General features: G+C 39.0%; 2 protein-coding genes across 5 annotated transcripts in view; one reads left to right on the forward strand and one right to left on the reverse strand.

Moving 5' to 3' along the window:
• The window catches only part of ankha (ANKH inorganic pyrophosphate transport regulator a), a 36,666-nt gene extending 29,130 nt beyond the window's left edge, over positions 1-7,536 (reverse strand). Inside the window, exon 1 of one of the 2 annotated variants that reach the window (XM_056254192.1) lies at positions 7,154-7,536. In XM_056254192.1, the coding sequence (XP_056110167.1) occupies positions 7,154-7,246 (93 nt within the window). In that variant the 5' untranslated portion in view covers positions 7,247-7,536. The remainder of the gene's footprint in view (positions 1-7,153) is intronic. The other variant, XM_056254193.1, reaches the window with a different exon arrangement.
• Positions 7,537-10,893: 3,357 nt separating this feature from the next.
• Positions 10,894-13,572, forward strand: myca (MYC proto-oncogene, bHLH transcription factor a). 3 transcript variants are annotated; one of them, XM_056254194.1, is made up of 3 exons: positions 10,894-11,167; positions 11,509-12,134; positions 12,554-13,572. In XM_056254194.1, exons 2-3 carry the CDS (start codon positions 11,516-11,518, stop codon positions 13,138-13,140), a joined length of 1,206 nt encoding a protein of 401 aa, XP_056110169.1. In that variant the 5' UTR covers positions 10,894-11,167; positions 11,509-11,515; the 3' UTR covers positions 13,141-13,572. The 3 variants fall into 3 exon arrangements, with proteins under 3 accessions (XP_056110169.1, XP_056110170.1, XP_056110171.1); XM_056254195.1 differs by having other exon boundaries at positions 12,557-13,572; XM_056254196.1 differs by having other exon boundaries at positions 12,578-13,572.
• The last annotated feature ends 1,083 nt before the right edge of the window (positions 13,573-14,655 follow it).

The raw sequence follows: 14,655 nt of genomic DNA on the forward strand, positions 1-14,655 counted from the left end.
TTGTAGAGACTTGAAACTTCAGAGGGCTGGCAGTACACAACCTGTCTACAAAGTTGCCAAGGCTCGCCCCAATCGGCCTGATGTTGGCGCTACAGCGATCAAAGGTACGTAATGGCTCATAACTCCTAAACCGCTTATCGCAGGCTCAAGTGTCTTATATCATTGGAATCATCTTGGATTTGATAGCCACCCTGGCAATATTTTCGATTATTTTGGATTTTTTAAAAAAAATCTACGTTTGCGAACTATAGTCCTAGGTTTTTGGCCGATCGGAACAAAACCAGTGCAGAAAGATTCTCTTGAGTATGATTGTCAATAATTATCAAGTTTAAGTTTCGATTCATGTCCACGACGGGACACCTAAACGTTCGAAGTGGGCATGGCCACTTTCACTACAATGACTATTCCTCTTGAATGAAATGAGATAATAGGCATGTCCGACTTCATGCAGCGCTGTGCAGACCGATCGGTCGGCTGAATTGAAGCAGTGCATGCCGGTTAGAAATTTTGTCAGACATGAGACAGTGTCGGCACCAGGAGAGCGATTCGAGAGCAGACCGAGGACTCAGCTAGCGCAGCTTCTCAAGAGCTGTTGCACGAGCTCTTCTGTTCCACGACTGGCCGGATTCACCGCAAGACAACAATCACGTCACGTGTGTTTCGTGTTTATTCCAACACCTTCAGTTCCACTAATGCTCACAAATCTGTAAAAACTCTTTTCATGTAGTCGCGATGTTACATTGCGTCATGTTTATCAAAACAAAACTGATAAAAAAAATGGCATTGGTATTTAAATAGTATGGCTTATGTTGAACTTTATTCTTGTACAAATAGATGCTGTATTAAGAAGTGTAAAGTATTTAATAAAAATGTCTCTGAAACATCTGTGTATTTGACAAATATTGCATTTATTTCACTTCATCTGTGGTAAAGTATGCAAACACAGCGCGAACGTCACTACGGGAAGCAGAAAGTGTCCGACTTCACGTCTACGTTTTCAGCTCCTCCCCGTCCGCATGCGGCAACTCTCGCCGATCGGTTACATTCAGCCGCAGCCGATGTCGAATACACCTAATTTCACTAAACTCGGTACACCTATGTATGGGCTCGGTCTGTGGTCGCGTGTAAAAAGATGTGGCAACTGGCCACTTGGTGGCGCTATAAAATAAAATAATAAAAACACGAAAACGGCTATAGCTACGCAACAGTCAATCCAATTGACTTGAAAACTGCATGGGGTGTCTTTGTCCAAGGTGCCGCGATTGTCTACAAGGACATTCACGTATCTCAGAAAACACGGCCGCCATCGGCCATGAAGTTCGAGCAGCTGTCAGACAAGGTTAACGGAGGCCGATTGGAAAGAAAAACGCTGGGCCCTAGAGGGCCTAGAGGCCAATTCGAAAGAAACGCCTCTTTCTCCTCATTCTGAGCAACTTTGCCTCTAGGACCGCCTCAATTGAATCGTTCATTAAATATTGGAGATTATTTAAAAAAACTACTTTTGCAAACTAGTATAGTCCAGACAGCATAATAGTGTCGGCCCAGATCTGGGCCGTGTGGAATCCACATGTGCCAGATGTGGGCCGACACTATGTTGCTGTTGAGGAGGTTTTTGGTTCAATCTCGATAACTGTTTAAGGCCTTTAACCCTCTGGGGACCAAGAACGCACCCGTGCGTTTTGGCAGATTTTTTTCACATAGCAGAAAAATAGACTTAAAGGGATAGTTCACTTTGAAATAAATTTTTGATATGTTTTAGCTTACCTCAAGGGCATCCAAGATGTAGGTGTCTTTGTTTCCGCAGAAGTTTCAATTTTGATCATTTTAGGTCAAACCGTTTTTGTCTGTCAGTCATAGTCTATGGTATACTCAGGTCTATGGTTACCACCTCAAAGAGCATGCACAGAGAAGTCCAAATTAAACATGATTTAATGACTCGTAAATGTAAGTACACATTGATGGCCTAAGACACGAAACGAGCGGTTTGTGTGAGAAAACGAACAGTATTTATATCGTTTTTACCTCTTGTAACGCACAGACCGAAGCGCCCGCGCCCTCAGATCACTTGGACGTGGCTGTGGTTACAAGAGGTAAAAACGATATAAATACTGTTCGTTTTCTCACACAAACCGCTCGTTTCGTGTCTTAGGCCATCAATGTGTACTTACATTTACTATTCATTAAATCATGTTTAATTTGGACTTCTCTTTGCATGCTCTTTTACCCCCTTTCCACCAAAAAAGAACTGGTTCGGAACTGGTGCTGGTTCAAAGTTGGTTCGGAGTTGGTTCAACTTGCGAACCTTCTCAGAACCTGTTTGTTTTTCCACTGACTAGAGCGCCCAGCGAACGACGTCGTTACGTCACTGTGTACGTCGCCAAGCCATACGTCTTAGCTAGAAACGCTTGCAAGTACAACATTACTTTGGGATTATCTCTAACTCGTGTACCAAGAAGGCTTTAAAAACAATTGAAATATGTAAGTCTTTTAATATTTTCCTTTGATATGTAATCTTTTATGATATGTTATATACCCATGTCTTGTCTTTTTTTTCTTTCCATTTATTTGTTCTATATTGTGACTGTTTTCTTCTTTGCTTACATAATGTTTTCAATAAAAAAAAAACTTTAAAAAAAACTAGAAACGCTTGCGCCAACTTCAAGCATAACAATTACAATGGCGGACTACATCGTGTTTCTGCAAATGTTTCTCCTGGCTTTGCGATCCTATATTATGGTCAGAAAAGATGTTTAGAACAATTTCTGGTCATACAGAGTTATGAAACATATAAAAAAAACTGTTAAATGTCTACTTTTTTATGTGCCCACCTACAATCGAATTAAAATATTGTGCTTTTGTAAAATAAAGAAAATAAACAGGGTGTGCGTTCTGCCTCTCCGTGTCCGTGAACTTTTTTTCTGGAGCACGTCTCTAAACTTAAAAAAAACTCAGCTAATACTATTCACCCAGACATGAGCAATATATGTTTATGATCATTTAAGTTTGTACTTTTAAATTATATAATTTAAAACTAAAATAAATATTCCCTGTTTATGTAATCTATATAAAAAGAGAGAGGTATCAGCCTTCTCATTATCGTTCTCGCATCTCATTATTCCGCTAATGTGACACGCCCACGGAGAGCGCGTGCTATTCAAACGCTAATGATCTGAAGCAACACATTGAGACGTGTAAACGCGCATATAAACTCTGTAAACACACTATATTTAGTCAGATTAATGTACTGTCGTCTTGCGCGGCTGTGAGGAATAATCCTGGGACATTTACCTACCTCAGAACAAGTGCTGGTTTATTTTCACTTCGAGGAGCGAGCTGAACTGTAAGTGTTTTATTCTTGTGCTTTGTTCTAATCGCGATGAATAACGTTTGTATCTGTAAACGCAAAAATAGCCTACTGTTTAAATTTGAATCATGTTTCTGTGTGTGTGTGTGTGTGTGTGTGATTAGTTTAGGATAGATTATAAAGTTTTAACTCTAAAATAGACATCAATTAAGCTTTTGTTAGCAGTTTCTGCTCATATGTTAAATATATAGTATGTTTTGTCAAAAATAAACTTATCAACTGTTATAGTGTTTGTTCCAGCTAGGCTATATCAAAATAATGAATCCTTAACTTTGAAATATGTATAATAAAATGTATTTGCATACTTTAAAAAATAATACTTTATAAGAGATTTATGGAAAAAGACAATTTTCTTTTCAAGATGTTTCCAACTCTAACTTTGAACCAATTCTATTGAATGGCCCATATAATCTATTTGCACAGGATTTGTTTCCAGGTATGACTAAAAATGTGCTTTTGACTTTCATTTATATCTGTCTGTGTGTGTGTATATTAGACATGTGCCGGTATTCGGTAATGCGATAAATCCCGGTAATGAATATGCACGATATTGTTATCGCGGGCACTTCAAAATACCGTGAAAAATAATAGATTCGAATTTAGACTTTTAGAACGTCCATTAGCTTATTTTCCATCAACCGCTTAAACACTGCATATGCTGCGCAAAACACGTGCGCACTCTGATGTAAACAATCCCCACATGTATAAGCACTGTGTGCATGCGGCGGCAGTGCGCACTCTAGTCTAATGTAAACAATCCTCACATGGAGTAGAAGCATGGCGGAAGGAGGAACGCTGCCGACGATTTATCCCCCGCAGGGCTGCCAACTCTCACGCATTCAGCTTTCAGACAGGACACGGAATATGCGCGGGGACGTTTTGTTGCTGCGCCGACCAAAGCACGCCGGGGTCAAAGTTCAAAATAGTTAAACTTTTTATTTGCAAAATAGCAAATCGCGTTGTATCTGAAGGGCAACGTTGAACCCAGCGGCCAGCGCCGCGCATTCCGCGACCTGTCTGAAAGGCGCTTTACGCAATTGACACTTTTCACACGCTCTGACACAGAGAAAAATCGTCGAGCAAAGAGGACAGGGCAATTCCATGCAAAGGTCATCTTTACCATGAAAAAATAAAGTTTTAACCAAAAGAACAAAACCCTTTTTAAGTTGTCCATTTAGGTCTTTAATATACTGTATGAATGTGCTTTAACAAAAATTTTAAGAAAATTGCCTTGTTTATCCACCAGATATGAGGTGAGCAACAATGCTTAAATTACATTTTCAACCAGCCATATTTCATGCTTTCAAAAAAAGGTATCAAAGACCCCCCTTTTTAAACTTTATTTTAACAGTAAGCATTTTGCAGAAAGATGGAGGCATGCCTGAGAAAAAAAAAATACTAATTTGGTCATAACAGCACTGCCTGTTGAATTTATAATAAAGAGGTCTTGACGCTTCAGTGCACTGTCACGTCCATAACGTTTTAAAGGTTTAGTTTATTTAATATGACAATTATAAATGCAAATAACTTGAAACTTTATTTACAAAGCTAAATTATGTTTATGCTAATTAGGATAGACAATTCATCCCACTACTTTGCTCTGAACAACCATAATAATGCGTTACGGACGTGACCGTTACGGACGCTTCATATTAAATCATGCATATGACTATTGTGATCTGTTTCAAGACAGAAATGAGAGACGAGTGAGATTTGTTGACGGGGGGGGGGGGGGGGGGTCTCGCTCGCGCAAGGTCTCTCGCTCGCGCAAGGTCTCTCGCTCGCGCAAGGTCTCTCGCTCGCTCTACGCGGTTTGGAGCACAATCTCTGTCTCGCATGCACGCTCGCTCTAGATAACGGGAGATTTTTAACGAATTTGCGGTATAACTAGTCGATCACGAGTGGCTCAACAGGTAGATATATAGATAAACTCATCTTCCAGGCATTTGACCGCCCGGGTTGACACTTCAGCGTGAGAAATCGGGAGTGTGGCGTGTGAGCGTGTGAAACAAATCAAATGCGGGTGTCTCACGGCCAATGCGTGAGAGTTGGCAGCTATGATTGTGACAGATCGCTGCGCCTCAGTTCAAGTAAACCGATCATCTGTTACTTTTTATTTAAAGATACAGTACAACTTACCGAAATGTATGTGCCTCATACATAATATCGATCAATCAGTGTTTTCCAAACACGGAAAGAGGTCAATAAAACTGCAGGAGAACAGTTATGTCACAGAACGTTACATTTACCTCAGGAAAGCCATTTAATGACCAGCACATTAGTTGACTAGAAAAAAATAGCGAGGAGTATTTTGCTAAAAATGTGCACTATATTACATATTTATTATATGTTTACTTGTCATTACATAGGATAATTGTTATTATAATGAAAACCCCATTATATTTAATTTCTCTCTGTATGTTTACAGCATTATGTGAGATATTTTTTTTTCTTGAGAACAATTTACATGTAGACTGTAGCCTACCTAATATTTATCCAAATGAGTCAATATTGAATACAACAGAACCGGAAGAGAATACAATGCTGAATAAAGTCGTAGTTTTTGTTATATTTGGACCAAAATGTATTTTCAATGCTTCAAAACATTCCAACTAACCCACTGATGTCACATGGACTACTTTGATGATGTCTTTATTTCCTTTCTGGACAAGGACAGTATACCGTACATACATTTTCAATGGAGGGACAGAAAGCTCTCAGACTAAATATAAAATATCTTAAACTGTGTTCCGAAGATGAACGGAGGTCTCACGGGCTTGGAACAACATGAGGGTGAGTCATTAATGACATAATTTTCATTTTTGGGTGAACTAACCCTTTAAAGCTTTTTAAGCACCTGGAGGCTGTTAATTGCGGCTTGCAGTTATATATATATATATATATATATATATATATATATATATATATATATATATAGAGAGAGAGAGAGAGAGAGAGAGAGAGAGAGAGAGAGAGAGAGAGAGAGAGAGAGAGAGAGAGAGAGAGAGAGAGAGAGAGAGAGAGAGAGAGAGAGAGAGAGAGAGAGAGAGAGAGAGAGAGAGAGAGAGAGAGAGAGAGAGAGAGAGAGAGAGAGAGAGAGAGAGAGAGAGAGAGAGAGAGAGAGAGAGATTGATGCCTAACAAAAGGCATCTGGACAAAAAGGTGTTATAATTTAGTTATCCAAAGAGACTGGGATTATTAGATTATCAATAGCTTGAAATCTACAAAAACACTTAACTAAATAAATGCAGTTTATTAAACTAGACCAATAAAAAGTTAACATGCAAAAACACCAAACCATTGTTTTGGTTGTGTGATAATAAAAACAACTAACGGTTCAATTTCTAAAATCTACCTTCAATCGTTTGTTTATTTGTGCCCTTACCCTTGAGCACTAACGGTCAACTCTTGTGGTATTTGATCCTAAAACCTTTTAGATTTCGAGCACAGGACTTTGACCACTACGCCACACCATTGCCACATCTAAATGAGATTCATGAAAAATACTAGCCTACTAACCCACTTATTGGACCCAACCTGACCTTCATGCATCTTCACAAAAGTTTAACGTATTTACATTAAACCCAATTTAACATTTTCGTATTTAACGCACCCTTACAGAACATGTAGCGGAGAAATACAATCTTTTTTTCCCATTCATTTCTATCAGCGAGCAACGCCATAAATAGCGTCATTTAAAGGGGAAGTTCACTCAAGTAACAAACGAATACAGTTATGTCAAAATAGCAGGTTGTACAAATTCAAATCTATAATGTCATAATATCTCACCTGTTCTCCGAAGTCTATGGCTATATTAGTAATGGCTAGTGGCAGCAGAAAGCGAATAAGAGGCCAGTACGCAGTGCGTGATAGACAGTCCATTATGATGAATGATGATAATAATACTTAAGCATTCGTCCGTGTCGGGCTGCATTGAAGAGTTGCTTTATGGTTTGCGGCTTCCAGGTGCCTGAAATCAAACTGGAAAAACTGGAGACACATTCCCAGCGCCTCCGATGAGAAGGTCATCCAAACATTGCGCATTATATCATAACGACATTCACCCGCGAATTAAAGTGCTGAATCTGATGTAGAAGACCGATGAAATGCAGCATTTTGGTGTCTCACAGGGTGAAGGAATGTCGGCTGTCCGCGCTCGCGCGTGTTATTTATTTTCGTGTAGAACACACGTGGGACGCGTCACAAAACCAAGCCCTACTCCAGCTGTTCGCGCCAGTCTGTGGGCACTGGGCAGGGGGTTGCACCAGGAAGGGTGAAGATTGATTTATTATTATTTTTTAATTATAATTTTTTATAGTAGGCTATATTAGTTTGTCTGTGTGTTAGAAGAATGCAATTAGAATCAAATGTCAACGGACATGGTTTAAACAATGAGAAGTTACCTTTATATTGTTTTTAATCTCTGCTGCCCTCTGCTGGATGTCATATGGAGAGACTCACTGCCAAATTATTACCCCCTCCCTCGTTTTAAAGGTGCTACCTGGTTGCTTAATCCTAATAATCTCATCCCCTATCTCATCCCAGTCTCACCTGCTAACACCACCCCCACACCTAATCAATAGCTTTCTGTTTGGCATTGAGAAAGATTAGATCATTTGCAAAGACTAGAATAACACTGATTATAGTCAATTAATACAGTGTTCTTACAGGGGCAATTGATGGCAATTGTAACACTTGGTATTAGGCCACTTTTCCCCAAATAAGAGCACGCCACATAATGAAATTGTTAATTTTAGGATATAACGTTTCTAGATTCTTTTTAGCAACGGGTTAACAACATCCCTTTTACTATAAAGAAGCATCTCAATTGCAGCATCTCCTATATTTTCTCTCTAAATCCATGATCATACATAGGGTGAAGTTAGCAAGATTATGACACTTTTTGGTAAAATGTGTATTAAATACAAATAAATCTATTCTACCTACACTATTAATGTTTTAAACACATGCTCGACGTCTCTTGTATCTCCAACTGATTTTTGAAGGAAAATGGGTGTTTAAAAAAAACAGATAAAAAATAATAAGAACAAATTTTTGTTCTACAGCCGTTTTCAGGTAAATTGGGACAGATATTTTCATCTAGTTTGTATAATTGCATCTAGCTTGGATAATTTAATTGCTTACAACAGGATATTGTACACATCTTTTTTTTCCTCATCAATATATATTTTTCAAAGTGTAAAAGAATAACTTTATAAACACACTAGACACGCAGTTGTTCTCAACCGGAGGGCCGTTGCCCACCAGGGGTCCTCAGTGATTTTCCAGGGGCCAGATAACTTAAAACCAATTTAAATATAATAATAATTTTTTTTTTTTTTTTTTTTTTTTTTTTTTTAGTTTTGGAACCAGTAATAGCCTGCTTTGTTTTTAGTTTCAGAAAACCATTTAATTCCATTAGCTTTTGCATATTCAAAAGCTGTAGCCTATATTTTTGGTTTGCCAGTTCCTTCTCAGATGACTCTGACAAAAATGGTTTTCTGCCATTCACAGTGAGCCACTCACCACACCTTTCACTCTTTTTTCAAGGGTGAATTTTGGAACACAGCCTTGGCCTTGGCTCATTGATAGCCCCTTTCATACTTTCTTCACATCTTAGCATATAGCTCTCTTTTCTGTTTGGCTTACATGTTTTACCTTTTTTTTTTGCCTTTCTGCCCATAGCTTTGGGACATTTTCTGTAAAACAAAACAATTTCTCACATTATGTATTATCTTTTATTTAATAGGATATCCCACTTTAGCTTTTATCTAACACGTTAAAGGTAAAAATTGGTACAGTAAATAAAACATGATTTAAAAAAAATAGATCAAAGAAACATGTACATCATTGCATAAAATGTAGCCTAATTAGCACATGAACAGATGTATATACTGTAGATTGAAAAACCCTTATAGGCGTGCTTTCTCACACATTCCAGCACTTGAGTGTAACCACGCCCACGTGGTTTTACTTGACCAATCAAATGTTGATAATCAAATTAAGTAGCCTACATTACAACATTTCAAGACCACCCACCATTATTGAAATTTAAAACATAAACACACTACACCGAAAAGCGTATTTGTCCCATTTTCGCTGATGTCCCTCTTTTGCTGACTTCGTCCTATGAGCTTTACATTTTTATGTATAATTTTATATAGATTATTTTCAATGGAAGGCAGTTGATGAAGGTAGGCTATATTTGGTGCAAATCAACTGAACGTTGATCACCGTGATCACTATAGTAGTTAACAGCAGAGGGCGCCACATACCAACGTATTATATATGAACCATCCTGTTGTCTAGTCTGACCATTGCTTAGGAGAAAAGTCTTCTGTTAATTGTATTCAAATATCCTTAAGTACAACGATATTTAGAATATGACATTCATTTTATTTAAAAAAGCATCTGTGCTCTATATATTTTTTTCACATTCCACATTCAATGAAACATGTGTAGGCCTATACCCCAATATATAACTCCAAGGATAAACTACTTAGTTAAACTCAAATGTTTAAATAACACTGTAATACTGAACTATAAGTTAGTGTATTAGCTATATTTGCTTCACTTAAGTTAGAAGTGGAACCATTTCATGATATTTTCCCCCATGACTTAACAGCACTATTAGAAAAAAAAACTTTATCATTTATATAATTATTTCACCATTCATATGTCTGAAGGATGCGTTGTTTCATTCATTGAAAACAAATTTCCATACACCAACACATTGTATTTAGTGCAATGGCTCTGAACTTGTTGTCTCCAAAACCACATAATGGCAAAGCCAATACTAGATTATATTCTATATTATTATAAAATAACCTAACAATTTCAGGCATCTCGCAACATCCCAGGACATTTACTAAAACTAAGACTCTATATGACTTTGACATGCTAATTGTATGATAATGGTTACATTTATTTATTGTTAGGTTGCAGCAACATAAATAATCCATATGTTTTGTCACAGTCATAAAAAGAAACACCTTTTTGTCAGCACACAAAATATATGATGAAAGAAAATAAAGAAATACATTTATAAACAGAAGTATACTGCTCTGTGTTTTATTGCTGTGCAGTGTTTCTATTTAAAATAACAAAAAGGTGTTTTCTTTCAACCCATTTTGCCTCTCTGTTGTGGTATTAAAAACATAATAAGACCGAAATCTATAAGATCTGATTTTGTTGTATCCTTGTCTACTAAAGTAAAAAAAAAAAAAATCTGCCTTTTTCAAGTGAGCTGTCAATGCTTGACTATAAACGCTCCGCCACTCCAATGACGTCAAAGCCAACCCACCCACCGGCTTCTGCTAAATGTGTCCTTCCACGAAAAAATAGTCCCATATTTATCGAATTCAGAGATAGATGCAGCATATCTGCTAAGCAAATAAAGACTAATTATGGTTTTAAATAAGACATTGGGTTTTGCATTTTATGTGTGAGCCTAACGGGTCGATTTAATACGCAAACAACCGTGTTTTCGTTTGGCGGGAAATTTTACTAGCGCAGTCATACGTCAGTGGGCGCAGCTTGAGCTCGCGGGAGCTCCAGAACTTATTCATCCTGCCACTGTCACACAAGCGATCAGTCTGTCCAGCCTCTGAGAGGTGTACAAGCGCGCAGCCTTCATTACATTTCACATCACTTTCCATTTGACCGCGACTCTGATTCCACTTATGCGTCAAGCGACCGGAGTAATCTGTTGGATTTTAATTCTTGCTCCTTATTTTTTATTGTCTTTTCATTGCATTGCGTCTCGAAAGAAGCCATTCTGAAGCTGCATTTGTTAAATACACGGTAGGTATCCGGTATCTGATGTTGCATGCATCTTTTAGACTTAAAGAGCAGCATGCGTTTGTGATGGTATGCAAATATATTTTCTTTTGTGCGATTATCTTTTCTTTTGCATGTTGCACGCTCAAACAACAACAACAGTAGAATCAGGGATGCTTTGAAATGTTTTGGTATTAACCCCGCTTTGGGATTCATTCTCTCCCTTTTTACACATGCTGTCTTTTAGTTGCATTATTTACCTCATTTCCTCACCCCATGCATGTCATGCGTAGTCTAAATATGTGCACTTTAGGTGAACGTTGCATATGCACTATGTTAATTTCAAGTTGTATTTCTCCCACAAGTGTCAAAATGCCGGTGAGTGCGAGTTTGGCGTATAAAAACTACGATTACGACTACGACTCCATCCAGCCATATTTCTACTTTGACAACGAAGATGAGGATTTCTATCACCACCAGCAAGGACAGACTCAACCTCCAGCTCCCAGCGAGGACATTTGGAAGAAATTCGAGCTTCTGCCCACACCACCCCTCTCGCCCAGCCGGAGACAGTCGCTCTCCACCGCCGAACAGCTGGAGATGGTCAGCGAGTTCCTGGGAGACGACGTGGTTAACCAGAGCTTCATCTGCGACGCGGACTACTCCCAGTCCTTCATCAAGTCCATCATCATCCAGGACTGCATGTGGAGCGGCTTTTCCGCCGCTGCCAAGTTGGAGAAAGTGGTTTCCGAGAGACTGAAGTCCCTGCATGCTGCGAGGAAGGAACTGATTTCTGACAGCAGCTCGAATCGACTCAATGCAAGTTATTTGCAGGATCTGAGCACCTCTGCATCAGAATGCATCGATCCCTCTGTGGTCTTCCCTTATCCCCTCACTGAGTCCTGCAAAACCAGCAAGGTTGCCACATCGCAGCCCATGCTGGTCCTGGACACTCCACCTAACAGCTCCAGCAGCAGTGGCAGCGATTCAGGTATGTTATGCATTATGTCATTTAGACCTCTATGAATCGCATAATCTTGATCTAGCTGGTATCCTCATGTGCGAGTGCTTTTAAATGACCTTTACTTGTCACCGATGATGGTCACGGGACTTTATCCTCGTACCCTTGATGCAAGTTGTAGTTGTATAAGATCTCTCAGTTTCCACCTCCCCCCTGCTCGACCCAAGTCAGATCTGTAGGAAAGTCTGCAATGTTCAAATATCAGCTGACAGGGAAAGTGGGAGGGGACTGGAATGCAGAACACCCCCCACCCCACCCCACCCCACCCTTTGTGGAAAGCCACTTGCCAAATTCCATTATATTCCCATTCTGCTGTAGTATGAGGGTTTATTTATTTAAATGAACTGACGTTTAAAGTTAATAATTCTCTTGTTTTTATGCAATTGCAGAAGATGATGAAGAGGAGGAGGAAGAAGAGGAAGAAGAAGAGGAGGAGGAGGAAGAAGAAGAAGAGGAAGAAATTGATGTGGTGACAGTGGAAAAGCGACAGAAAAGAAGTGAGACGGAGGTGTCGGATTCGAGGCACCCCAGTCCCCTGGTGTTGAAGCGCTGTCACGTCTCCACCCACCAGCACAACTACGCCGCCCACCCCTCCACACGGCATGACCAGCCGGCTGTCAAGAGGCTACGACTGGAAACCAGCAGCAGCAGCAGCAACAGCAGGCACGTGAAGCAACGCAAGTGCTCGAGTCCCCGAACGTCGGATTCTGAGGACAATGACAAACGCAAAACTCACAATGTGCTGGAGCGCCAGCGCAGAAACGAACTCAAACTCAGCTTTTTTGCACTACGGGATGAGATTCCCGAGGTTGCAAATAACGAGAAAGCCGCTAAAGTGGTTATCCTAAAGAAGGCGACAGAGTGCATCCACAGCATGCAGATGGATGAGCAGAGGCTGCTGTCCATCAAGGAACAGCTGAGGCGAAAGAGCGAACAGTTAAAACACAGGCTGCAGCAGCTGCGGAGTTCACATTAATGAATCTGTGTCACAAGAGTGAAAGCGAAAAGACTTTTAAAGAACCCCTCCCCCCCCCCAGCTTTTTTATGCAAGTTAAAGACTGTTGCTGTGTATAGTTGTGATGATGTTGCATGTCCAAAGCATTCTTTTTCTTTTGAATATTGTCAGTTCTTTCCATGTTCGAAACTGCCGAAGTTTAAAATTTAAGGTGGTTAAAATAATTTGTATTTAAGTCATTTATTTTTATTAAGAAAATAAGAAAAAATAGGGCTGCACAACCCTAAAGTAAAAATCTTTTGTATGTTTTTGTATATAATGAATTAATATTTCCTAAGAAAGGTATTTTTGGATCTGTATCAGCTACTGTGTTCTCATAAACCATATTCTGTTTCACTATATGGTTTTTCCATGTTTCCACTTAATCATAAATGAATTTCTTTCTGAACTTGACTCTTTTGGTCTCTTTGCGCTGATCTCCTCGTTCACAGTTCAGACACTGTTTAGGGAGTATTTATTCAGAGAAAGTTGATCTTTGCTTGTTAGTTCACCAAGTAATGATACTGTAACTTTGTTTTACATCACAAATTGTTAATCATTTCAGGGATTTTCCAAGTTATAAAGGTCAGTAAGTTTTCACCCGTCTAAAATTAAATGTATAATTGCACTTTCTTGCATGAAATCAACATAGAAAAGCGCACACAAAACAAAAATATTCAATTGCATCCCCACCCAGCTAGATTTCAGCTAAAGTTGAGCTCTTTCATATTTGGCATTTAATACAGTGTCCAAAAATGAAAGACACCGCTGCCTGGAAACCCAGCAAAGGGAATTTTGACAGAAAGAGAAGCCACTTTCGGATGATTCACCTCCGATTTTAGAGGTGATGATGAGTCACATGCCACAGCCCTCAATAGTTTAGAAGCAGGGCTCATGTGGCTCATAGAGCATCTGTCATGGATGTGGCAAAGCTCTGCTAATGCAGTCTGAGCTGTTTACTTGAGCTGCAAACCACTCAGAAATCAGTGCAGCAACACTGCAGGTATAATTGTGGACTGTGTGAATTATACCCTTTAGATTTTTATATGAGCTTTAAAAGGACATTTTAAAGGAGTAGGCTAGTTCACTTAAAAAAAGAAAGAAAATTCTGTCATAATTTACTCACCCTCAAGTTGATTCAAAGCTGTATGAACTTATTTCTTCTGCTGAACACAAAATAATATTTTTAATAATATCGGTAGGCTACCAAACAGTTGATGGACCCCATTGACTTTTTTTCTCCTACTATGGAAGTCAATGGAGTAGCCTCCATTAACTGGCTGGTTGCCGACATTGTTCAAAATATCTTGTGTTCAGCAGCAGAAAGAGATTCATAGAGGTTTGAAACAACTTGACGGTGAGTAAATGATGATGACAGAATTTTCATTTTTAAATGAACTATTAATTTAAGGTCGCAATGTTGAAGTTTAATATTTGTAATATTTAATCGTATTATTTTTGCAGACAATAATATTTTCAATAGCCATATAAATCAAC

This window comes from Rhinichthys klamathensis, unplaced genomic scaffold (genome assembly GCF_029890125.1).
Source record: "Rhinichthys klamathensis goyatoka isolate OS25496 unplaced genomic scaffold, OSU_Roscu_1.1 h1tg000110l_1, whole genome shotgun sequence".
In the NCBI taxonomy this organism is placed as follows: Eukaryota; Metazoa; Chordata; class Actinopteri; order Cypriniformes; family Leuciscidae; genus Rhinichthys; species Rhinichthys klamathensis.

Coding starts and splice junctions, on each gene's coding strand:
- myca (XM_056254194.1), top strand. CDS start 11,516: ATGCCGGTGAGTGCGAGTTTGGCGTATAAAAACTACGATTACGACTAC. Junction 12,135..12,553: donor CAGCAGTGGCAGCGATTCAG/GTATGTTATGCA, acceptor ATGCAATTGCAG/AAGATGATGAAGAGGAGGAG.